This window comes from Daucus carota, chromosome 1, assembly GCF_001625215.2.
Source record: "Daucus carota subsp. sativus chromosome 1, DH1 v3.0, whole genome shotgun sequence".
NCBI lineage: Eukaryota > Viridiplantae > Streptophyta > Magnoliopsida > Apiales > Apiaceae > Daucus > Daucus carota.
Genome location: NC_030381.2, coordinates 7705204 through 7732914, shown reverse-complemented (window position 1 = coordinate 7732914; position 27711 = coordinate 7705204). Strand labels below are relative to the sequence as shown.

The window sequence follows — 27711 nt, the reverse complement described above, 5'->3', positions numbered from 1 at the left end:
ACTTGCCATTACTAGTGATTATTTACCACCACCACACACCTCATCTCGTTATTTTCTTACCATCATAGACCTTCTACAACTATTATTGATCATCAATAATCGATCAATAATAGCAAACATAAGTAAATTTTCTCAATCATCAACATTAAAAATTGTTAATAATTGACTGCATAAAACAGTGATTAATAGCGTATAAACGAGTGATATCTGTAGTTATAAACAGTGATAATGTCAGTGGTTTCTAGTTTCCAGAATAACATTAGTTTCTATTTGATCACTTGCCTATATATATATATATATATATATATATATATATATATATATATGATATGGGTCAGAAATAATATTTAATTATTATTGGATCTTAAAAGCCCAGGAATGCTAAAGCCCAGCCAAATAGGGCCTGAGACTCTTAAATATTAATTTTGTAATTAATTAATAGAGGCCCAATTGTAGGTCCAGTTACAAATACAGGTTCTATAATAAATCTGATTCTAACAGATAAACATCCCGGAGTTCGGATAAATATCAGCAGCGAGAGGATAAGAGTTCTATCTTACCTCTTGCCTCGAGGCATACTTCGATAAGAATTCTGATACACGGAATTGTACTTCTGTCCGACTTCTGACTCCAAAGTGCCTATATAAAGGGCTCTACCCCTCATAACTAGAACTACGTTTTGGACTTGATTCTTCTACACACAAAAGATACGTAGGCATCTCGCACCGAGACCAGTCCGAAGCACGAATCGCTCACCCCCTCCGTTTTCTATTCTATAACATTTGGCGCCGTCTGTGGGACACGAAACAACAACCATGACAAACCCAACCGGACCACGTTCTGAAATCCATGTTCCACGCAGCCGAACCACCACTGGAGTCTCGACTGAATCAACCCCTGTAACTACCTCCCTCCCGCTCGGTACGACCATTGCTCAAACTACCGCTCCCCTGACTTTTGGCTCGCTGCCCCCTCTGACTCGAGTAATTGCAACCATCACCGACGCCGGCACGCATTACTCAACCATCACGACAACCACTCGTGGAGGCACGGGTGATGATTATGTGCACGTAACTGATTACGACTCCCCGGAGTCGGAGCAAGAGCGTGATACCCCCCCTCGGAGGAGGAGAGATACCGATCATACTCGACACCGTCGACGCCGCCATAGGCAGGAGGCTAATGAGCCCCGAGGGGCAACAAACCAGGCCTACGAAGATCGAATCCGTGCTTATGAGGAGGAGATCGCCCGTTTAAAAAGGGATCAGGCCAGATTGCCGCCTCCGGAACCAAGAGATGAAAACCCTCGTCAGACCGTCATGAATCAGATTCACCTGTTACCAGCAGGCGATCCCGATAACCTCGTTCCCCCTTTTACGCAAGAAATCATGGGTGCAAGAATTTCCCGGAAGTTCAAGCTCCCAACCATTAAAGCTTACGATGGCACGGGTGATCCCGCTAATCATGTTCGGACCTTCATGAACGCTCTTTTGCTCCAACCCGTCACGGAAGCAATCAAGTGCCGTGCTTTTCCTCAAACCTTGAGCGGGATGGCCCAGCATTGGTACAGCCGCCTACCCCCTAATTCTATCTCTTGTTTCGCCGACTTGAGCAGGGCTTTCATAGGGCAATTCGTTGGAAGCAAAACGCATGCTAAAAGCTCTGCCTCTCTAATGAATTTGCATCAAGGTAAGAATGAATCACTCCGGGAGTATATGAATCGTTTTACCAAAGAGGCCTTGAAGGTTCCGGACCTAGATCAGAAGGTAGTCATGATTGCACTCCAGCAAGGAACCACTGATGACAATTTTCGCAGGTCTCTAGCCAAGAGGGCCCCTGATAATATGAACGACTTACAAGAGAGAGCCGGGAAGTATATTAAGGCAGAAGAAAGCCTAAGGAAATCCCAGAATAACCAAGGGCCGAACGCTAATTTTAAGAAACGTGGGAACGACGCCGAGTATAACGTTGAGAACAAATATGCCAAAAAGGATGATGATGAAAAGTCTCCTGCTAAAAGGAAGGTAGGACCAAGGTTCACCGAATATGCTAGGCTCAACGCCCCGAGGAGTCAAATCCTACTGGAGATCGAAAAGGATGAGAGTGTTCGATGGCCGAAGCCCATAAGGACTGACCCAGAGAAACGAAATAAAGATTTGTATTGTCGATTTCACAAAGACACGGGGCATAAGACTGATGATTGTCGACAGCTGAAAGACGAAATCGAATTCTTGATCCGAAGAGGCAAGTTGTCCAAATTCACCAAGGATGGAGACAAGAATTATCGGGACAATGATAGCCGTGGAAGAGACAATGATGACAAGAGAACCCAGCCTCGAGGGCCTGTGATTAACGTGATCTCCGGAGGGCCTACAGCCGCCGGAACCTCAAGTAATTCACGGAAGGCTTATGCGAGGGAAGTAATGAGTATAGTTGGAGAACCCCCGAAGCGGGCAAAAATTGACTATGCAATGGCATTCGATAACATCGACCTCGAGAAGGTAAAATTCCCCCATGATGACCCCTTAGTAATTACACCAGTGATTGGAAACTCGTCCGTAAAGAGAGTGCTCATTGATAATGGAGCCTCGGTGGATATTTTGTTCTATGATGCCTATGAAAAGATGGGATACTCCGATACTCAACTGACACCCTCGGATATGCCTATATATGGCTTCAACAATGTGGAAACCAAGATTGAAGGCATGATACAACTACCTGTAACTATGGGTACCGAACCTAGACAAGCCACATGCATGATAAACTTCTTGGTTGTTAAAGCTTCGTCGACCTATAATGCCATCCTTGGAAGGACCGGAATACACGCTTTTGAGGCAATCCCGTCCACTTACCACATGAAGATTAAATTCCCGACTAGGAACGGGATTGGAGAAGAATTAGGAGATCAGAAAATGGCCCGAAGCTGTTATATTGGGGCATTAAGATCTGGAGGAGCCGGGGGGCAAGTACTACCCATAGAGGATCTCGATGTTCGAGAAGAGGAAGAAAGAAGAGGCAAGCCAGCTGAGGACCTGATTCCAATCCCATTGTATACTGAGGAACCCGAAAAGGTTACTTATGTTGGAGCCCTACTTCAGGAAGATTTGAAGCAAGAAATAGTAAAATTCTTGAGAAACAACCGTGATGTTTTTGCTTGGACAGCGGCTGACATGCCAGGTATTGATCCCTTATTCATGACCCATAAGTTGAATGTGAATCCTGATAGATAACCGATTAAGCAAAAGAAGAGGAATTTCGCTCCCGAAAGGCAAGAAGCCATTAAACAGGAGGTCGATAAGTTGCTGGAAGCCGGGTTCATTGAGGAAATTCAATTTCCGGAATGGCTAGCTAACCCTGTCATGGTCAAGAAGGCCAATGGAAAGTGGAGAATGTGCGTAGACTTCACTGATCTGAATGATGCTTGCCCCAAGGATTGTTTCCCTCTTCCAAGGATAGACACGTTAATAGATGCCACCGCTGGCCATGAGATGCTAAGCTTCATGGATGGCTTCAGCGGATATAATCAGATCCGGATGGACAAGGACGATGTACCCAAGGTATCGTTTATCACTGACTTTGGTGTATTTTGTTATTTGGTTATGGCCTTTGGACTTAAGAATGCAGGAGCAACATACCAACGCCTCGCAAACAAGATGTTTAAACATCTGATTGGTAAGACTATGGAGGTATATGTAGACGATATGTTGGTGAAAAGCTTGAACAAGCGGATCACCTTGAACACCTTAGAGAGGCCTTTGAAGTCCTGAGGACGCATAAGATGATGTTAAACCCAGCTAAGTGTGCCTTTGGGGTCGGTTCTGGGAAGTTCCTGGGTCTAATGGTCTCAAAGCGTGGTATTGAAGCCAACCCCGACAAGATAAAAGCTATCCTAGATATGGAACCCCCAATGAGTGTAAGGGACGTTCAGAAACTGACAGGAAGAATTGCAGCCTTGGGAAGGTTTGTATCCAAGTCAGGAGACAAGTGCTTGCCTTTCTTCAAAGCCTTAAAGAAGGTTAAGAACTTTGAATGGACGGATGAGAGCCAAGTGGCCTTCGAACATCTAAAGAAATATATGGCAGAGCCACCACTCTTATCAAAACCCGTAGAGGGCGAAATCCTGTATGTATACTTAGCTGTCTCGGAACAAGCGCTAAGCGCCGTCCTGGTTCGGGAGGAATCCAAAGCCCAGAAACCAGTATACTATGTGAGCAAGGTTCTGCATGGAGCGGAGCTCAATTACTCAGTGATCGAAAAGTTTGCTTTGGCCATGGTTACGGCCTCGAGGAAGTTGAGACCTTACTTTCAGTCTCATAAGATAGAAGTCTTGACAGACCAACCTCTCCGAAATGTTATACATAGCCCTAAGGCTAGTGGAAGATTGATCAAGTGGGCAATTGAGCTTGAAGAATTTGATATCCGATACAAGCCTCGAACGGCGATCAAAGCTCAGGCCTTAGCTGACTTCCTAGTTGAATGCACCGTTAGCAACCAGGAAGTCGGGGGGCAAGGAGACAAGGTAGAAGAACCTACTAAGGAAGAAAAACCTAAAGAATATTGGCTACTATTTTTTGACGGGGCTTCAAAAACAAAAGGTAGTGGTGCAGGACTCGTGCTCCAAAGTCCTGATGGCTTTACGGTGGAATATGCTATTAAGCTAGATTTCCCAACCACTAATAATGAAGCTGAGTACGAAGCACTGATAGCTGGGCTAGGACTAGCCAGAACCCTGAGGGTAAAGAACTTAAAGGTCTGTGGCGACTCGAAGCTTGTAGTTTTCCAAGTAAATGGCGAGTTTGAAGCTCGGGAAGATACGATGCTCAGATACCTGAGGATAGTTAAGACTCAAATGGCATTATTTGAAGAGTGTATCGTAGAATATGTGCCGAGAGAGGAGAACACTAAAGCTGATGCCTTGTCACAATTTGCTTCCTCTGATGATGAGGTATGCTCGGGAAGTGTTTACTATCAGGTTATGAGAACCCCAAGCATCGATGCTAAGTTGGTTGCTCCAATTGACACGGGAGCCACCTGGATGGACGAAATTAAATTGTATCTTGAAAGTGGTCATCTACCAACCAACGCTGATGAAGCACGAAAGTTGCAGGTAAGGGCCCTCAAATATGTCCTTATTGAAGGGATCTTATATCGGAAATCGTTTGTAATTCCCTATTTGAGGTGTCTAAGGCCTGACGAGGCCCGAGAAGCTTTCAGGGAAGTTCACGAAGGAGTATGTGGCCAACACCTTGGAGGGAGGGCATTGGCTCACAAAGTAACCCGTCTCGGATTTTATTGGCCAGATATGCTTAAGCAGGCTCAAGACTATGTGAAAAGGTGTGATCGTTGTCAAAGGTTTGCACCTGTTGTACGACAGCCACCTGAGATGCTGACATCTATCAATACTCCTATCCCCTTTACAATGTGGGCGATGGATATTCTTGGACCGTTTCCAATTGCTAATGCGCAGAGGAAGTTTCTATTGGTTGCGATTGATTATTTCACTAAGTGGATTGAAGCCAAGCCGTTGGCCAAGATAACCACCAAGCAAGTTGCTCAATTTGTGTGGGAGAACATTATCTGCAGGTACGGAATACCTCGAATCGTGGTTACAGACAATGGGACTCAGTTCAATAATGCTGAGTTTAGAAGTTATTGTGAGGATTACTCGATTGAGTTACGCTTCACTTCAGTTGCCCATCCTCAAGCTAATGGACAAGCTGAGGTGGCCAATAGGATAATCCTTGATGGACTGAAGAAAAGAGTTGAGAAAGCCCAGGGATCATGGGCCGATGAGGTACTCCCTATACTATGGGCGTATCGAACAACTTGTAAGGTTTCAACTGGGGCAACCCCCTTTCAGCTGGCTTATGGAGCCGAGGCAGTGGTGCCACTTGAAATCACTCATACATCCTCCAGGGTCCAGCAGTATGAGCCAGAAGCCAATGAAGAAGGTATGAGACTTGCACTAGATATGATTGACGAAATTCGTGACCAAGCTCATGCTAAGATTGTGGAAAACCAGAAACGAGCTTCCTATTACTATAACCTACGGGTTAAGGAGCGATACTTCCGGGAAGGAGATCTGGTACTTAGAAAAATTGAAGCCTCTGGAGTGGGTCCTAAAGGCAAGATGGCTCCAAATTGGGAAGGCCCCTACCAGGTTAAGGCTGTCAATGGCCATGGCTCATACAAGCTCCAGACCTTGGAAGGAGTTGAAGTTCCTAGGAGTTGGCATGCAACCAACTTGAAGATATATTACATTTGATATCTATTCTATAATAACAAAAGTTAGTAGTTACCACAAGAATAAGGTCATGTTGACCACTGCCATGTAGTTGATTTCCGAAAGCAGTTTATCTCTTTTACTATGATATTAATAAAGTCCTGAGGATTATCTAACTTGTTTATACTAGTTATTCGTACTTGTGTTTCCACTTGTGTTTTCTTCAATAGAAGTCCACAAGTTTCAAGTTTGAACTTACACGCTTAAAGCTAGAAATCCAAAGTACGAATCACTTTGGATAGAAAGCTCAGAAAATAATATACTGACTCGTAAGAGTTTAACCCTGCAGGGAAATTACGAAAATTAAAAGATTATGCTAAGGCTTGGTTTCCCAAGTTTAATTTCAATCCTAAGTAGAGGATGTTTTGTTGTTAGGTTTAAAATCCTAAACTAAATGCACGACAAACAGAAAAGCAGAAAAAAGGCATAAGATAAAAGTTAACTTAGATAAATAAAAAAAGTTTTAACCCCGAAGGGTTGACATAAATATTTAATTACAAAATAAGCCACGCAGGGCTGAGAGAGAGCCTAGTCTAGGGGAGCCCATCCTCAAACAGGTCCTCTTGGGCCTTCTCTTGCTCCTGGGCCTCCTCGTCCTGGGCCACGGCATCCTGGACTTGGGCTTCTTGGGTTTTCGACCCGATATCCTCCGCAGCCTTGCTAGGATCCACGATCGCGAGTTCCTCGGAAGGGATCTCCTCACCCTGAGAGTCATCTGGGTGCGAATCCCCGAGGTTTTCGACCTCCATAGGGGAAGATGCCTCCTCCCCTGGAAGTTTCAGAACGGGGAAGCGCTCCAAGGTGACCCCCTCGATTTGGGTCCCGAGTTCCTCAACGATCCGTTCCCAGCAAGACTTGAAGGTCTCGGGGAAACTAGCGTCGTACTCGGCGTTGAGGAGGTCTTCAAACTCCTTCGATGCCTTGTAGTCAGCAATGGCCTCCCTCTTCACCCTGGCCAACTCCGCCTCCAGGATGCGGACCTTTTCTTGCTCGGCCACGAGCTCCGCTTCCACTTTTCGGAACTGCTCAAAATTGCCAGTCGAAGCTTCGAAGTAACGATCGCGATCGCGTTCCGCGATCGCCTTCTCAGCCCTAACCGCCTTCAAATTATGGACGGCGGCCTGGAGGTAGGTGTTAACCTGCACAGTAAAAACATATAAATAAGAAAACATATAGAAAATTTTCTAAGTAAAAAAAAAAGAGGGCTTAGAAACAAGAAAGCATATAAAAGTTGGGCTTACCGTAGCCACGACTTGGGCCCCCAGGAGCTCAATCTGAAGGTCCTCGGACAATTCGACCACATGGGCCCGGTCCCGAGGGGTGACCACATTCTTGGACCACTCCGCGGCAGCCCGGGAATCGCCCACAATGGTGTCTTTGTTTAACAGGCCCCATTGGACCACGTAGGGGCCATCGTCCTCTTCAACGGCGGTGGGCCGTGGAGACAAAAAAGCTGGAACCCGCTCCACAGGCCCAGTTCCCCCTTCCTTCCTGGGCCGCTTGGTGCGCGAGACCTCAGTTGGCACGGCCTTCTGCGCGGCGGTTTCCCGCTTCTGGAAAATGCTCCCCAAAGCAACTTGGGCTGAAAAGAAAGATCATGAAAAATTAGAGGCCCAGTCCATGCCATTACATAAAAAATATACATGTATATATAGGCAAGATATAAAAAGGGCATACCCTTAGGGCCCGAATCGCTAAGCCCGTGCAATTGAAGCGATGCCTCGGAGATTAACAGCGAACAATGGTGAAGATTGTCGGCCGTTAAAACCTTAATGGCCGCCTCTTCTTCAACCCCTAACTTGAGGGACCTCATTGGCCCATCCTCGGCCCGACTAAAATCTGAATAAAAATAGTCGGCCCAGTCTGCCCCCTCCATATACAGATAAAACCACTGCTTCTTCCAGTTAGGGAGGGAATCAGGGGCCGAATCTGAAACGAAAATGCTACGGCCCAATGTTCGATACTGGATTTTGACCCAGCCTTCATCATTTGGGGCGTTGACAAATTTGAAAAGATACCTAAACACAGCCACACTGGGCTCCAAGTTCTGCTTCCTACATTGGACCATAAAGCAGTATATAAACCTCCAGCCATTGGGCTGGAGTTGGGTTGGACACACCCGGGCCTCAGCTAAAAGCCTATAGACAAACATCGGAGGTGGCAACCTAAAACCAGCATAAAAGGTTTCTTTATAGATTCGAATAGCCCCGGGCTTTGGGTAGCAAGCCCGGTCATTTGGGTCTGGGGCCACGGCCCTATAAGGATGTTCGATTCCAAAAAGTTTGGCCATAATATCTACGTCTTTTTGCTTATACTGGGAAGGGTACTTATAAGCATCTAGATGAAGTAAATTAGGGAAGGCTTGACCAAACTCAGAAAGAAGATCACGAAGAGAAAAAACGCTAGCATGAACGAGGGATTTTTTACCTCGGTTAACGCGAGAACGAGCCACGGGAGGCTGAGAAAGTTGGGATTGCTGGGAAGAGGACGAATCCGCCATTGATCTTCAAAAGGATGAATGCCGAAAACCCAGAAATTGATGAAGAAAGAAGAAGACTGATCGGAATCTGGGAAAATCTTTGAAGATTCCCCAGAAACTGGAAAAAGACTTAAATATCGGCCGGAATCTGGAAAAAACTTGAAGACGGCCGGAAATGCGCCTGAGAACTCGCCGAAAAACTAAAGGATTTTGAGAGTGTTTGAGGGGATTCTAAGCTCGTAAACTTGGAAACTATTGTGTGAAATGAGAAATGAAATCTCAAGTCGCACTTATATAGAAAAAGCTCAACCCGTTCACTTGCCGGTAAACCCTAAAACAGACAGGTTGCAACCGGTAAAATGGGCTGTGGGCCGGTCTCAGAGCCGTGTCATAGGCGGGAAGCCCATGAGTTTGAAAATCTGAACCTATTCTAGAAGGATCTCGAGAATTCTGAAAGATACTCGGGAAATTAAAAGGAAAATAAGCTATATAGGCCTGACAAGTTATAGACTAAGGCCCACAACCTATAACGGTAACATGCTCCTAAAACAATTATAGGGAAACGTATTACTTACAAAATGAATACTACAAACATGTCTCCTTGGCGGGGTTACCCACGCCAAGGAATCATAACAATTGAAGCCTTATGAAGGCCTTGCACTCAACCACGCCCAGGAAGCATACCTCCTAGGCGTGGTGTAGTAAGTTGTCTCCTTGGCGTGGTTACCCACGCCAAGGAAGTATATCAATTGAAGCCTTATGAAGGCCTTGCACTCAACCACGCCCAGGAAGCATACCTCCTAGGCGTGGTGTAGTAACTTGTCTCCTTGGCGTGGTTACCCACGCCAAGGAAGTATATCAATTGAAGCCTTATGAAGGCCTTGCACTCAACCACGCCCAGGAAGCATACCTCCTAGGCGTGGTGTAGTAACTTGTCTCCTTGGCGTGGTTACCCACGCCAAGGAAGTATATCAATTGAAGCCTTATGAAGGCTCCAAACACAACCACGCCTAGGAAGCATGTCCCCTAGGCGTGGTATAAATTAGGTCTCCTTGGCAGGTCAGCCCACGCCCAGGAAACAATTTACTCTTGAGAAAGTGTATGCGAGCCTGGGAGCATGCCTCCTAGGCGTGGCAACTAAAAGTGCCTCCTTGGCGGGTATAGCCACGCCAAGAAGGATGGACACATGAAGGAACACTCAGCAACGCCTAGGAGGCATGTCTCCTAGGCGTGGCTATTTAAATGCCTCCTTGGCGGGTGTACCCACGCCAAGGGAGCATATCCTTGAGAGGGATAAATTTTCACTAAAGAATTATTTAATTCTTCATAAAATATTCAAAAATTCCCCAAAAATTGGGAAAAATGTGAAAAAATCCTGAAAATTCAGGAAAAATCATAAAATTGAGATTTTAATTTCAAAAAATATTTTAAAGGCTCGAAAAATTCCAGAAAATTGGAATTTAATCGCAGAAGTTCCAATTTAATTGAGTTAAGCCCCGGAAAAATACGAAAATGCCCGAGAGCACCATTACAAGCATAAAAGGATACTCGCAATGATGCGAAAACTACTCGGAAGGTCATAAAAAGGACTCGTGTCTTCCGGTATTCCAATCAAAAATGAAGTGCGATCCTGAAGAATACGAAACAAAGCTATCTTTATTATACAGTCAATTCAAATCATCTCTCGAATTATTTCAAAGTAGTCAAGATCGGAGAGATCCTTGCGCTATTTATGGAACTTCAGACCCTGGGTGATAGGAATTGGCAGAAGTTAGCTTTCTCGCATGATGAATGAAGCTCAGAAAGCCGATAAGGTCTCAGCAACTTTTGAAAAGTTTCTACAAAACTTGTCGAAAGTTGGGGGGCAAATGATATGGGTCAGAAATAATATTTAATTATTATTGGATCTTAAAAGCCCAGGAATGCTAAAGCCCAGCCAAATAGGGCCTGAGACTCTTAAATATTAATTTCGTAATTAATTAATAGAGGCCCAATTGTAGGTCCGGTTACAAATACAGGTTCTATAATAAATCTGATTCTAACAGATAAACATCCCGGAGTTCGGATAAATATCAGCAGCGAGAGGATAAGAGTTCTATCTTACCTCTTGCCTCGAGGCATACTTCGATAAGAAGTCTGATACACGGAATTGTACTTCTGTCCGACTTCTGACTCCAAAGTGCCTATATAAAGGGCTCTACCCCTCATAACTAGAACTACGTTTTGGACTTGATTCTTCTACACACAGAAGATACGTAGGCATCTCGCACCGAGACCAGTCCGAAGCACGAATCGCTCACCCCCTCCGTTTTCTATTCTATAACAATATATATATATATATATATATACATATATATATATATATATATATATGGGGGAGCGTTCTGGTACAAACTTACAAACTTTATGCGTTCAACACATATATAATTTGAGTTCAACATTTTTTTAACGTATTTTGTTGAACATCGATTGAAATTGTGTTGGAGAAATACATAAACTAATTTTTCAATGTAAGAAACTAAGTTAAACGTATATTATATAACTAATATTTATGTTTCTAGACCCTACCCAAACCCCAGAGGTATAGTTTAATCATATTTATAGATATGTTCAACACAATGATAATTAGTGTTCTACACCCGATGTTGAACCCCAGTTAAATATGTGTTGAATGTATGATTTATTTATTTGTTATTTTTAAAAATTGTGATGTTTTTTCAAGAATTTTCAACATGTATACTTTCTATAATTAAGTATTCACACAATGGGAGAATTAAAAAATTTCAAAAAAAAAAAGTTTGTAAGTTTGTAACTTAAAAAAGTTTTTATTCGATCCTATCCTTTTATATATATATATATATATATATATATATATATATATATATATATATATATATGTATGTATGTATGTATGTATGTATGTATGTATGTATGTATGTATGTATGTATGTATGTATGTATCTCATATGTTATATTTATAATATTTAATTTATAAATTTAATTTTGTGAAGTGGTGATGATTAGTTACTATTATTTTCATAAATGACTTATGATTTTAGTTTTATTATATAATATAATTTTAATTTTTTGAGAAAATTAGTATTTTGATCTGATTTAGGCTGGGGAAAAAAAAAGAGAATTTCGATTATTCATTTCGGTCCCGTTTTGGACCAAACCGACCGAATATTCACCCTTAATCTTGAGATTGTGAAACAAAGCCCATGTAGCCAATTAAATTCTTGAATCTTTTGATGATTTCTTCCGGTAATTGTTATGCTATGTCGGGTTTTGCTGACTACAAGTGTTTAAATAGTGGTTTTTGGTTTTTATTCTAAAATTAATTTGTTATATATATGTATATATTATAATTTGAAAATAAAACATATATAATTCGGATTTTTCGGCTGTAACCGTATTTATAATTCTAATAACCGAACCAAATAACAATTCGATTAATACCCGAAAATTGAATTAACCGAAATTTTTTGAAGAATAAAAACCGAACCCAACAAGAATTGCATGGTTCGGTTCGGTTTTTTGGTTTCGGTTCCATTTTGCTCAGCCCTAGATGGGATAACAAATTTTTATTTTTCATCAATTCAATGCATGTATGATGTCACAATCATATCAATAAATACTTTGTGCATTTATGAACTCATCTCTTCAACCGAAATAGCTAAGTGATTAAATAAATTTGACTTTCGAGAAAATTAGTATAGATTTCCCCTAATCTGGCATAAATAAAGGCACCTAGACTGAATAAGAAATGTGTATCAGTTCAATGCATGTATGATGTCATAATCATATCAACAAATACTTTGTGCATTTATGAACTCATCTCTTTAACCGAAATAGTTGAATCATTAAATAGATTGATGTTCGAGAGAATTAATGCAGATCTCCCCTGATTTGGTATAAATAGAGGCCCCTCGACTGAGTTAGAAATATATAGTGTTGCTAAGTTCATTATACTAATGGGGAATAAAACATTGAAGTGCTGGGTTATGAAGCTAGTAACTTTGTTACTCATAGCCCTTATGCTTTATATTCAAGGAGCCTCCGGGAGCCTCCCAGATTGTTGTTCCTTTGACCGTGACTGCTGTGAACGGTCCCTTCGTCTCGCTGCTACGAACGTTGCTGTTATTCGCAAACCACCACCACCGGAAACCTGACCATTTAAAATGTGTGTATGTGTCGATGTGATGGACAAGCACATAAAACTTCATGTATGCACATGTTAAAAATTAATGAATAAACTTTGCATTTCAGAGTCTATGTTAAATGTTATTCTGCTGAATAATAATATAATAACATATGATCCTCTTGGAGACTCATAGTTTGTAATTAATCACCGTATTCCATTATTTACTTTTTTATCATGATGTTCTGCGTAGTAATGGTTATCCATCATATTTTCTATAAATATTTAAGGGTTTGTCTAGTGTGTGCCCATAGGCACATGCTAAGCACTAACATTTATAAAATTGGAGGGTTTTGATTGGTGTGGTTGTTGTAACTGCAGGGGGTCCACCATTATGAAAGAAAGTAAGCCAATAGAAACCATCCAAATTCATAAATTTTGGTGCTTAATGTGTGCCCATTGTCGAACCAACATGTTAGTTATTTGCCCTCGCAGGGTAGTGACGGATGAATGCAAGACATTGTTTCAAAAAATGAAGAAACTTCTAACAAGAAAAACGAAGAAATAATTATCGGATTTTACTAAAATTTCAAGTGAATTCCTCCTAAAATTCATGAATTAATGATTATATTAAATCTTAGATACTGTCATATTTTTTTAAGATAGTTTAAAATATTCATTGAGTATTATCAAATTCTAATTAATTTATTCCAATTTGAATTAAGATTCAAATTGATTATTCATTGATTTCTGATACCTAAAAAATTTCACCACCTCTCGGACGGTGTTTGCGTGGGCTTAAAGCCCGGGGTTAAAGCCATCTCTGACTTTAAGCTGAAAAATGTTTGTTTGTCTAATAAGTCAGAAGTCAGTTTAAAGTCAGAATAAGCCAGAAACTGACTTAAAGCCAGAAGTTAGTTTGAGGTACTTGTTTCGGTGGCTAATTTTTTTTTGAACTTTTTTTTTGTGATAAAAATTACTCTTGAATCATAAATTACTTATAAATCATTTTTATTTTTATTATTATATTTTTATTATTCCTAACTTCTCTTACTTTGCTCATGCATTGGACGACCTGTGGGATACAACTGCCCACCCAAGAACATGTTTACTCACTATAGGTATGTTTTTGCTTTCTTATTTGGAAGTATAATTTCAATTATTCTATCCCTGACTGCTGCCAACGCTCCTTTTGCCTAGCTGGTATGATAGTTGTTGTCCCGAAAGTCAAACCACCACCACCGCAAACCTGAGCACTTAAAATGTGTATGTGTTGATGTGATTGACTGTCTATGCAGGAAGATAAAATATTATGTATGCACATCTTAATAAGTAAATAAATTTTGGATTTTACGGGCTATGTTGATTGCAATTCTCTTAAAAAATATAAGAACTTTTCTTATATTATCCTATCCAAAATATGATTCAAACTCAATTCGAACCCAGAATCCCGAAAAAAAACCTGAAATATATATAGCAGTATATATATGTCATATGTCTTTGATATTATTTGAAAATTTGTATAATATTTTCCCAAATGAATGGTCACTTTTATAATATATTTCTTTTAATTAGATAATAATTAATATGTTATGTAGTTTACTAGAAACATGTAATTGTATTTTTCGAAAATAATTAATCAATGTATTTAAGTAAGATGATATACTGTAATATTTAATTGAATAAGTTGCTTATTTTTTTTTGTTTATTGTTACAGCGCTACCGGTGCATTAAATTTTAATTTTTGGGTTTCGAGTTTCGGAACCTATCATTTTTGAATTATATCATTGTCTTTTTTGAAAAATTTTAATTGATGTATTTTGAGCGAGATATTTACCATAATCTTTAAAATCATGTGCTTATTTTCCTTTTTCTTTGCTAAAGTGCTATTGGTGTATTAAATTTTAATTTTCAGATTTTTCAAAAGATATTGGTTTTCGGTATTCCGATCAAGAAATATCGGGTTTCGGATTTATTCGAATCTAATCTAGTAATCTTAAATATGGGGCCGGGGATCAGATTCAGATATTCATTTTCAAATATTTTTGCGATCCGGATCGAGTTGGGATATGAAGAAAATTTTCATTTAAAGATATGGTTTATGTTATATCCGACCCGATTGTCATCTCTGCCAATGAAATGAATGTAAGACGTACTGCTTCAAAAGGCCAAGAAACTTAACAAAAAAATGACGAAGAAATTGGATTTTATCTAGTGGATTCTTCCGAGAATTTCATATTTTTTTATTAAATCTCGAGTATCATTGTACATTTGTTAAAATAATTTAGAATTTTGATCGAATATCATTTTATTTAATTTATTGAAAATCATAGAGAATGTTATAAAATCTTAAATAGTATATGTGGTAATAAATTCATTGTGATAAATTTATTAATATCTGAATTAAATATTCACATATTTTTTATATCCAAAAAAATCTTACTCACTCTTGGATTTGTAGTTAGACGTACGCAAATATAACTTCTGCTTGAAAAGACAAAGAAACTCGGGGAAAAGAAATTTGATTTTATCAAGTGGATTATTCTGAGAATTTCATAATTTTTTTTATTAAATCTCAGGTATCGTTATATATTTGTTAATATAATTAATATCTTAATAGAATATTATTAGTTTTTATTAAATTTATTGAAAATTATTGGAAATGTAATAAAGTCTTGAATAGTATTATATTCTTCAAAATAACTTAAGATCTTGATTGCATAACATCATATATGTGGTAATAAATTGATTGTAATAAATTTATTAATATCCAAATTAAATATTCACATATTTTTGATATCCGAAAAAATCTCACAACTATTGGGTTTGTAGTTAGAGGTACGCAAATATAACTTTTGTTTCTAAACACCAAGAAACTCCAGGAATAAAAAGACGAAAAAATTGGATTTTATCAAGTGGATTCCTCCGAGAATTTAATAATTTTTTTCACTAAATCTCGAGCATCATTATATTTTTGTTAAAATAATTTCTTGATTAAATATCATCACGTTTTAATGAATCTGTATTGAAAATCATAGAAAATATTATAAATCTTAAATAGTATCATATTAAATAACTTATGATCTTAATTGCATATCAACATATATGGTAATAAATTGATTGTAATAACTTTATTAATATTCGAATTAAATATTCACATACTTTTTATATGAGAAAAAATCTCATCACTATTGGGTCTGTAGTTAAACGTACGCAAATATAACTCATGTTTCAAAATACGAAGAAACTCCACACAAAAAATGACGAAAAAATTGGATTTTATGAAGTGGATTATTCTGAGAATTTCGAAAAAAATTTATTAAATCTCGAGTATCATTATATATTTGTTAAAATAATTTAAAATTTTGATCGAATATCTTCAAATTTTAATGAATTTATTGAAAATCATAGAAAATGTTATGAATCTTAAATAGTATCATATTTTTAAAAATAACTTAAGATCTTGATTGCATATCAACATATATATGGTGATAAATTGATTGTAATAACTTTATTAATATTCGAATTAAATATTCACATATTTTTTATATTCGAAAAAATCTCATCACTTTTGGGCTTTTAACTTCTATCTCAAAAGATCAAGAAACTCTAGAAAAAAAGACGATGAACTTGGATTTTATCAAGTGGATTTTTACAAGAATTTCATAAATTTTTTTTATTAAATCCCGAGTATCATTATATATTTGTTAAAATAATTTAAAATCTTAATCGAATATCTTCAGATTTTAATAAATTTATTGAAAATCATAGAAAATGATATAGATCTTGAATAGTATCATATTTTTAAAAATAACTTAAGATCTTGATTGCTTATCAACATATATATGGTAATAAATTGATTGTAATAAATTTATTAATATTCGAATTATATATTCACATATTTTTTATATACGAAAAAATCTCACCACTCTTGCATGTGTAGTTATCATATACCATGCTCTGGTATAAACAGGGATCTCAATGCGCCGACTTATTAATAAAAGCCAAGAATATGACAATAAAATACTGTGTCTTGAAGCTAGTAAGTTTGTTAATGATGGCCCTGATGTTTTACATAGAAGGAGCATTTGGAAGTACCCCGCTTTGTTGTTTCTATGATCCTGACTGCTGCCAACGCACCCTTCGCCTATCTGGTATGAACGTTGTTGTCCCGAACCTCAAACCACCAACACAGCAAACTTGACCAGTTTAATGTGTGTATGTGTCGATTTGATTAACTGTATGTGCAGGAAGATAAATTTATGTATGCACATCTCCATAAGTAAATAAACTTTGCATTTCACGGTGTATGTTTATTGCTATTCTCTTAAATAATAGAAGATTTTTTGTATAGCAATAGACAATTATTGATTGACATCATTAGCTAACAAAGGTATGCACTTTTCCTCGTACTACAATCATCAGACCAATCCCGCTCGTAGGCAGTGACCCTTAAACAAAGGGATAATAAAATAATCTGATCCGAATGATACCCGATTCGAAATCCGAAAATTTAGATATATCGAACCCAATTTTCTGGATTCCAATTTGGACTTGATTTTTAGATTTTAAATTTTTTTATTTTGGATTTAAATTTAGTGTTTACCGATCCAATATCTTATCCGGAATATGATTCAAACTAAATTCGAACCCGAAATCCGAAAAAATACAGGAAATATATATAGTAGAATATATATATATCAAGAAAACCGAGAAACCCTGCTAATCACCGTTGATCACGTATGCGTATTTAATAATATACTGTATTGTAATTCACAAGATTTTGTCAAAGATTGTCCTTCTATTTGGATATATTCTGATTGCATTTAAAAAAGGAATACCGTACAATGTACGTAATTAATACTGGTTTTCTCAGTTTTCTTCATACCTAGGTTTTCTCTGGAACCTCACTCTATATATATATATGAGTTAAGTTCTATGTAGTCCACATATTTACCGTAGTACCGTAAACCACGTATGTTCTGCAACTATATAATGGTATAAAAACATTGCAAAATGTATGAAACTTGTTATTTTGTGAAATGCATTTTATAAATATCACTATTTTATGAAAAATATTGAAAATCATTTATGTTCGACAAGTAGAAGACATATGTTCTGTAATATATAAATATGTTCTGCAAACTTAACATATTTTTGCAGAAGAATGTGTTTTTCACTATTTAACTTGTAGAATGTTTAAGATTGTCAAAATTTTTAACAAAATAATGATGTTTATAGAACATGATTTGCAAAATAACACATTTTGCAATGTTTTTATGTCATTTGATAGTTGCAGAACATACGTAGTCTACGATACTACGGTAAATATGTGGACTACATGGAACTTTGTTCATATATACATATATATATATGTGTGTGTGTGTGTGTGTGTGTGTGTGTGTGTGTGTCTTTATATTTTTTGAAAATTTGTATAATATTATCCCAGTTGAATGGGCATTTTTATAATAAATTTAATTTAATTTGATAGTTATAAATATGTTATGTAGTTCACAGAAATTATTTAATTGTGTTTTTCGAATATTATTAATTAAGGTATTTGAGTGAGATAATTTACTGTGATCTTTAAATAAAGAAGGTGCTTTCCTTGTTTATTTTTAAAGTGTTACTAGTGTATAATAATCAAATTATTGGAGTAAAAAGATGGTTCAATCTAAATTTAGATTAAAATATAGGTCAAAAACTACTTTTACCGATGAAGATGGCCAAATACATTAAACATGGCCAAATACAGGAACCATTTGCATCTTGTGGAGCAGCAGATGCACGCCTGACAGTTACAACTCACAAAACACTATTTACAAGATATTGCTTAATGCTTTTCCCCTCGAAAAAACAGTAAAAATACATTTTTGTACATGCATTAATTTAAATGGTGCCGCTGTTTGTCATTTATTATAGGTCATCAGATTCATTTTTAGAAATAGATAAGAATTAACAAACCAAATAAGAAGATGAAGATAGAAATAACACAGACATACGTATACATGTACTACGATCTTCCCCAGCATATCCGATATTTATTCTACTAGTATATTGTACAAAGAAAAACTAAAGATGTATTAAAGTTCCGTCGATTATTATACAAACCATTCAACTTTTTTCACGTAACTGAGGATCGTATAAAGTCTGATCACCGTATTCGTTTTGGGAATGTTTAATGAGTAAAGTGCATTTTGTGTATGTACCTGCACTTTAAGCGACACCACTTGTAATACTGCACTTCTAAAACCACCACATGCAATATCGCAGTTCATAACTCGATACAATTTATGCAGTCCGACCTATAATTTTTAACGCTGTTAACAGACAAAAGGGTATTTGTGTGATTTCACCTCTGTAACGACTCTTTGGTGCTTCTTTTTGCTATTTAACGAAGCTGCAACCTCCTAAATCATTCTACAACCTCACGCAACCCTAATTTTCCAGTTAGCATACGAGACAACTGTTGGAAAACTGGGGTTGCGTGAGGCTGTAGAATGATTTGAAGGAGTTGCAGCTTCATTAAATAGCAAAAAGAAGCACAAAAGATCCATTACAGAGCTGAAATTACACAAATATCACTTTATTTGTTAACAGCGTCAATAACTATAGACGGGAGTGCATTAATTGTATTGGGTTATGGACTGTGATATTGTATGTGGTGGTTTTAGAAGTGCGGTATTGTAAGTGGTGTCTCGCTTAAAATGCGGAAACACAAAATGCACTTTACTCATGTTTAATAAGAAAGGATTAGTTGGTCTGTGCACCCTCTAGTCACCGTCTGTTTTCTTGGAGGCGCTCTAAACATCATTATGCTTCCTATTATAGATCTACTCGTCGACGTCGACGTTCCAACATATTCTTTTTCTTCCACTACCTCCACTTACTCATCCTCCTACGATTGTTAGTTCCACTGAGATCAAACATATAAATTATCACGCCAAACATGGGTGATTATGTTGACTATACAAGCATTATAGCTCTAAATACTTTTTCGATCTAGGAAATCGAATTATTTGCATAAAAATATCAAACATTTAAGCAGCATATATATGTTACGTCTTATGAACTTGTTTTGACTTGAATCTCAAAAAATGAGTTCCTTATATACCATTTTATTTGAAACCTAGCGTATATATTTCGGGCCGCGTGAACTGGGTTTGACAAGACTAGAATCCGGCTGGAAATGAAAATTATATACTGTCAGTGTGTGCCACTCATATTGAAATTGACATACAGAAGATTGTAAGAGTTGTAAGTGTTGTACACATACGATGGACCGAGTGCTTTGAGGTTGTGAAAATGATCTTGAGTAGGGGTGAGCAAAACCGAAATGGAACTGAAAAACCGAACCAAAATGTGCAAAATTGGTTCGGTTTGGTCCAAATTTTCTTAAATTCAGTCTATCCGGTCTGGACTGAATATACACAGACTAGACCGAAATAAAATTCGATTTGATCGAGTTCTTAATAAAATATTGTGGTCTGAACCAAAGAGACTGAATTGTCCAAATTATAAGGGTCATGTTCCACATAGGACCATTAACCATAGAACACTTAGAACCATTAGCTTATTTCTATTATTAGTTGGGGTTCTGCAGCAGAATTGCACATGAAAAAACTGTCATAATTATGTATTGTATTTTTAAATTATTTTTGAACACACACAACGATGCAAAAAAAACATATATTTGGATTTAGATCCTGAAAATCTATGTAAAAAATAGGATTCCACAGCAGAACCTTAGTGGTTCTATGGTTCTATTTTAAGAATTGGTTCTCTCTTGTGCACAACTCTATTATATATATAGTACTACTCCAATATAAACCCTCATATTCTACAAACCAAAAACCCAACTGTAATATCACTAAATTCTAAACACTATATCACTAAATCTTTGAACAACCCCACTTCCACCTCCATCTTCCCAAACTCCGCCTCCACTTCCGACAACACCATATCCGCCGCTCCCTCAACCTTTGTCACCCCCTGCCGCCCCGTTCACGTCCTCCATCCCTCCATTCCTCCTCCACCGTCTCTACCACCAACGTCCACCCCACCTCCACCTCTTCCACCACCTTCATCTCGACCTCTGTCATCATCACCTCCACCTCGACTTCTACCACCACCTTCACCTCTGCGTGCTATCTCAGCCCCAACCTTGTCATGACTCAACCTCAACCTCCACCACCGCCATTTTAACCCCCACCCCCGCATCTTCATGCCCTGCCCCCTCCATGTCCACCACCGTTATCACCACCACAATCAACAAACAAGAACAGATATAGAGGTTTGCATCAAGTTCTGGAGATTTTTACGAATAATAATAATTTCTACAGCGAATATCACTAATTTATAAAGCGAATATGACTAACATGTACAACTGATATGACTAAATCGCACATCATAATATCACCGATTTATGTAAACATATCTGCAGCAGGTGGCAGAAGTGGTGATGGTGAAATCGGAAACACCATCATCTTCTCCTCCTCCACCACCTCGCGGCACCTCCACCTCTGTCGTCTGCACCTCCATCATCTTCCCCGGTTTACTGCCAATTTTAAAGACCTACTACTGTCTATTTATCAACAACTATAGAACGTAGCAAGCTGTTGAATCTGCTGAAATTGTTGCTCCTTTAACCCTTCCATGTCCACCACCTTCAGCTCCACCCTCACCTCCACCATCTCCACCATCGCCACCACCACCAGAATAAAGTACAAGAACATATCCGCAGATTTTCCCCGACTTCTGGAAGTTTTCACCAAGTTTGCAACACAAATCACTAAATTCTAAAGAGAATATCAGTAAATTATTTTGAGAATATCATTAAATTATATTGAGAATATCACTAAATTAAATTGGTTTTTAGTTTTTATCTAAGGGTTGGTTTCTAATATATATATATATATATATATATATATATATATAGAGAGAGAGAGAGAGAGAGAGACAGAGAGAGAGAGAGAGAGAGAGAGAGAGAGAGAGAGAAAATTTCTATGAAGACTGATTTTTGTGGAGGCTTTAGAGACTTAATCATAGCCATCTATTTCTTACCCATCCAAGGGCTTGCAGATATTTGTCATGTACATTTGTTTTCTCTCCCTATCATGTCTTGTCCAGCACTTCTAAATCGGTGAACAATAAGCAGAAATTCTATATCCTGCATAACATAAAATAATAATTTCATAATATTGGTGTTCAATCACCGAAATCCTAACAAATAAAAATAATAACTGCGTACAAAATAAAGATGTAGTTGGACATTGCTATGATTGGCACTGAACTCATTGTCATTGTCTGGCAACGAATTGAATTTGTTGCAAGACAAAATAACATTTAGATAGATCACAAATATGTTATTAATATTACGTTGCTAGAAATGCATGATAAAAATAGTGTAAATTATAAAGATAGTTTTGAATTAAAACTGAAACAAGAAATGCAGGACAAAAATTTTAATAATACATTACTAGAAATGCAGAACAAGAATAATGTAAATTATTAATATTACATTATTGGAAATGCAAGACAGGAAATGCAGGACAAAAGACATTTATATGTCCATCAATTGCCATATTATTTTAACGGTAGATCTTGTAGTCTCTAAGGACTCTAAAGTTTTTGATCTCCATTGAGCCCAACTCTATATATATATATATATATATATATATAGGCTCATGATCAAATAGAAACCACTCTTAAAATAAAAACTAGAAACCAGTTTCCCTACCACTATTTATAACTACGAGTATCACTAATTTATACTGCACTAATCACTGTTTTTATACATTATGTAAAAAGCGATTTTTATTATCAAAATTGAGAAAATCTACTTATCTATATTATTGATAATCGATTATAAATGATTAATTACATCTGTAGGAATGTTCTTGGTGGTAGGAAGCCGCAAGAGAAGTAGGATGATGATAGTAAGTAGTCGTTAGTTTTGTAAGTTATGATGGAAAGTGTATGTGACTATTGGTGATGATAGACAATGGTGGCAAGTCATGGAAACGTTTGGTAATGGTGCTAAGAGGTCCATTATTACGATTTGGGTGAAGATGATGGTCATATACGTTGCATATATGTATGTATATATATTTATATTCGTGAGATATGCTATATATAAATTAGTGATATGTTATGTACAAATTAGTGATTTCTGTAGTTAAAAATAGTGATAAAAAACTGTCCAGAAACTGGTTTTTAGTTTTTAGGCTAATTTGGTTTCTATTGGAGTAGGACTCTATATATATATATAGAGAGAGAGTTGGGTTCTGTGGAGACTCCAATTTAGTGGAGTACATGGAGACCACATTTATCACCCTTCATTTACTAAACAAACAGATGGCCACGATTATAGGTAGTTATAATACTTTTTCTTTTAAGAAAACTGCAAATACTCAATTGTTCCGCATACGGTCGACTAGATATACACTAACTAAGTTGCACTTCAATAATTGCACCTCAATCACATGTTTTGGCGATTAGTGAATAATTTTTATCCATTAAAATACTTTGTTAAAGATATAACCCAAAAGAAAAGTCAAGTGAATGACATATTTTATTGAGGAACCTAAAAGAAGTCATCGATGCAGAACACAAGGACAAGGGAAGATATGACAACTGATCGTGCTTGAGCGTATCATATTTGTTCCTTGTACCGCGTCTCTAAAAGATATAACCCAAAAGAAAAGTCAAGTGAATGACATATTTTATTGAGGAACCTAAAAGAAGTCATCGATGCAGAACACAAGGACAAGGGAAGATATGACAACTGATCGTGCTTGAGCGTATCATATTTGTTCCTTGTACCGCGTCTCTAAAACATTGTTAAAATTGTTCTTCACTTTCAGATGATTCTTAAAATTGTTACGCACTTTCATATGATTATTAAAATTGTTCTGCACTTTCAAATGATTATTAGAATTGTTCTTCACTTTCTGGTAATCTTGAAAGAATCTTGAAAGAATTGTTTCAGAACTTAAATTTGTTTTATGCAGAACAATTATTGATCTATATATCTTTCATGCAACTGGTGAAATCATTTAAATCAGCATGTTCTTAAATTGTAGAAGATGATATGCAAACTAAAGATTTGCAACAGTTCTGTAATCCATAACAAAGAGAAGAACAGATTAAACAATTAAAGATAAGAATGATGGTAGACTCTCCAAATGGAGCATCCTAAATTGGCGCATAGTAGTAAATAACGGTGACAAAAAGATTATATATTTAAAGGATAGTCTTAGAAGAAATAATAGAAAAGTTACAACCGTTAGATTTGATTAAAATGAACGGACCAGATGGAGGACTCCAATACTCCAAACAATTGTGGTCTCCATATAACTTAGACCTATATATATATATATATATATATATATATATATATATATATATATATATATATAGTCTTATTCTACTACAAACCTCTCTTATTCTACAAACTAAAAACGAAGCTTAAATATCACTAAATTCTAAAGTAAATATCACTAATTTCTATTACAACCCCATCTTCACCACCATCTTCACCAACCACACCTCCGTCTTCACCATCTCCACCTCCATGCCGCCCGCCCCCTCCATAACCACCACCTCCATGTCCTCCTTCATTATTTATATCACCACTAAATCCGACTAGCCTCCACATCCCCTCCACCTTCACCTCTGTCTCCGTCTCCACCTCCGGCCTCACCTCAGTTATCTTCACTTCTAGTAAGATATGCCCAACTTTACTGCAAATTTGAATCTGTATCTTTGCCAAAAACTTGCCGAACAAAGACAAAATTTCTTTCCATGCCCAGCACCTCCACTTGCACCTCCATTATCTCCACCACCGCCACCACCAACTGAATCGGCAATGAAAACAGATCTGGAGATTCTAAGCAGATTTTGGAATATATCTGGAGATTCTGAGCAGTTTCTGAAACAGATCAGGAGATTCTGAGCCGTTTATGGTAGTTTACAATAATTTCCGTAATACATATCACTAAATCCTATAGAGAATATCACTAAATGCTACAAAAAATATCATGCACTAAATTGGACTGGTTTTTAGTTAGTATATATATATATATATATATATATATATATATATATATATATATATATATATATATATATATATAGGTCATTGCTCAAAAAACAGAACACTCTTAAAAAAAAGAACAACACAGAACACTTTAGAATCAAATGTAGAATCTCATCAAAAACTTGAATTAAATTCAGATTTTAAGGTGATTAACGTTTTATTATGAATAAAAACAGTATCCACCATGTTTAACAATAAATATAAATTAAAAATAACATGATTCTATGTAAAATAATCGTGCAAAAGATATATCTATATGATTCCATTCTGGATTCTGTTCTTGATTCTATTCTGGATTCTATAATATTTCATAGTAATAATTTCGATGAGTTTGGGGTGTTAGATTTCATATATTAAGTTTAATTGGTGTTTAACCATATAATTATAATCTTAACAAATCATTTTTTTTATAAAAAATGAAGTGTTATGATAGTGTTCTTTGTTGTACTTTTTTTAAAGTGTTCTTTCTGGAGTGCAACCCTCTACATATATATATATATATATATATATATATATATATATATATATATATATATATATATATATATATATATATATATATATATATATATATATATATATATATATATATATGCCAACATTCCAGAGAGGGACTCCTTATATGGAGTTACATAGAGCGCCACTATAAATCATCAATTTTATTATAAATTCTGTTATAGAATACATATAAAACGTGATTCTAATATAGAATACTATAAAATAAATCTATTTTAAGTAATTTAACACTTAAAATTTGATTAAAAAAGTATATTTTCGAAACTGATTCTACAACAGAATAATTCTGGATGATTATTATTCTGTTATAGAATCATGTTGAGATATTGTTAGGAATCAATAATTTTTGATGATAACATAAACATTTTTGTAACATGTCTTACTTAGAATCTTTATCAAATTTCAGTTGTAATTGTTACATTTCTTGTCTTTGGGAATTATCAACGGATGGGTAGAATAGGATGGCTAATTGTAAATATCCAATGCCATGTAATTTTATCTAAGTGAAGGATATTCAACTGATGAGATGTAACTGTTCAACTGATAAAGACTGGATGATGTTTCAACTGATGAAAATCAAGCATTCAACTGAAGACAAAGTATTCAACGGATAATGCTGAGGAATTCAACTGATGAGACTGGAACAGCATTCAACTGATGGAGTTTGTAATTCATTCAACTGATGAGCCAGGCATTCAACTGATAAAGTCATGACTTCACCATAAGTCTAGAACCTTCAACTGATGAAGCAAAGAGCAGTTGAAAGTGACTAGAGCTTAAGTCTGACAAATCACATGGATCGAATTACACTAAAATAGACATGGAAGCCTAATTAGGAAAATAAAGAAGAAGCAGAAACATACTTATCTCATGCAGTGCAATCTGGATCAAATCAAGATGATGGTCAAAGATGAAGACATCTCAGAAAGCATGCATAAGACAAAGTTGTGCAGCATTGTTTTTAGATTAGAGTGCATTTTGTAATCTAGCTAAAAGCTTTGTAAAACTTGGAGTATATAACCAAGTTAGTAGCATCAGTTGAACTTGTTCAAATTACTTGAGAGAAAAATCTGAGAATTAGAACTTGTTTGAGTGATGAACCAGCAGCTGTGCGAATTGTAAAACAATCCACAGATTCTTCTATATAAAATCTCACGGGTGGATCATTCAATCCACCCGTATTTTTAATACTTGGTGTTTTTCTGTGTATTGTGTTCTTAGTGTATTGTTCTTGAATCTTTTAAATTTGTAAAAGATTGTATTCAACCCCCCCCCCTTCTACAATCTTTCTCATAGTTGGTGTAAAATAACAATTGGTATCAGAGCCAGGTTCCCAACAAACAGGGAAAAAGATCAACACTGCTAGAGAAAGATGGGAAAGAAGGATGCTGGAGTGAAGATTCCTGTACTTGACAAAGACAACTATTTTCACTGGAAAGTGAGAATGCATCTGCATCTGTTGTCCATTGATGAAAGCTATGTGAATTGTATTGAAAAAGGACCTCATGTCCCCATGAAGGTCTGCACAAGTATTGGAGCTGATGGTGAAGACATGGTAGGTAAGATGATTCCAAAACCTATCCATGAATATTCTCAAGAAGATACTGAAGAAGTGCACAAGGACAAGAAAACCATGAATCTTCTGTTCAATGGTTTGGATCAAGAAATGATTGATAGTGTTATCAGCTGCACAAGTGCCAAAGAAGTTTGGGACACCATCAGGACCATCTGTGAAGGGAATGAGCAAGTGAGAGAGAACAAGATGCAGCTTCTGATTCAACAATATGAGTCATTCCATTTCAAGGCTGGTGAAAGTTTGAGTGATACATTTAACAGATTTCAAAAACTGTTAAATGGTCTAAAGCTCTTTGGAAGAGTATATCAAGTTAAAGACTCAAACTTGAAATTCTTAAGAGCTCTTCCTAAAGAATGGAAGCCCATGACAGTCTCTCTCAGAAATACACAAGAGTTTAAAGACTATACTCTAGAGAGACTGTATGGAACCTTAAAAACTTATGAGCTTGAAATGGAGCAAGATGAAGAAATTGAGAAAAGCCAAAAGAAAGGGCATTCATCTGTGGCTCTAGTTGCATCTCTGGAGGATACTATCAAGGACAAGGGAAAGTCTCAAGTTGAAGAAACTGAGAAGTTGGTCAAAGAGGAGAGCTCAGAGTCAAGCAAAGGAAGAAGAA

General features: G+C 36.8%; 1 protein-coding gene across 1 annotated transcript; it reads left to right on the top strand.

The window, feature by feature from the left end:
- The first annotated feature begins 815 nt into the window (after positions 1 to 815).
- LOC108217448 (uncharacterized) lies at positions 816 to 3230 on the top strand. Its single transcript, XM_064087773.1, has one exon. It carries the CDS (start codon positions 816 to 818, stop codon positions 3228 to 3230), a length of 2415 nt encoding a protein of 804 aa, XP_063943843.1.
- Positions 3231 to 27711: the final 24481 nt, after the last annotated feature.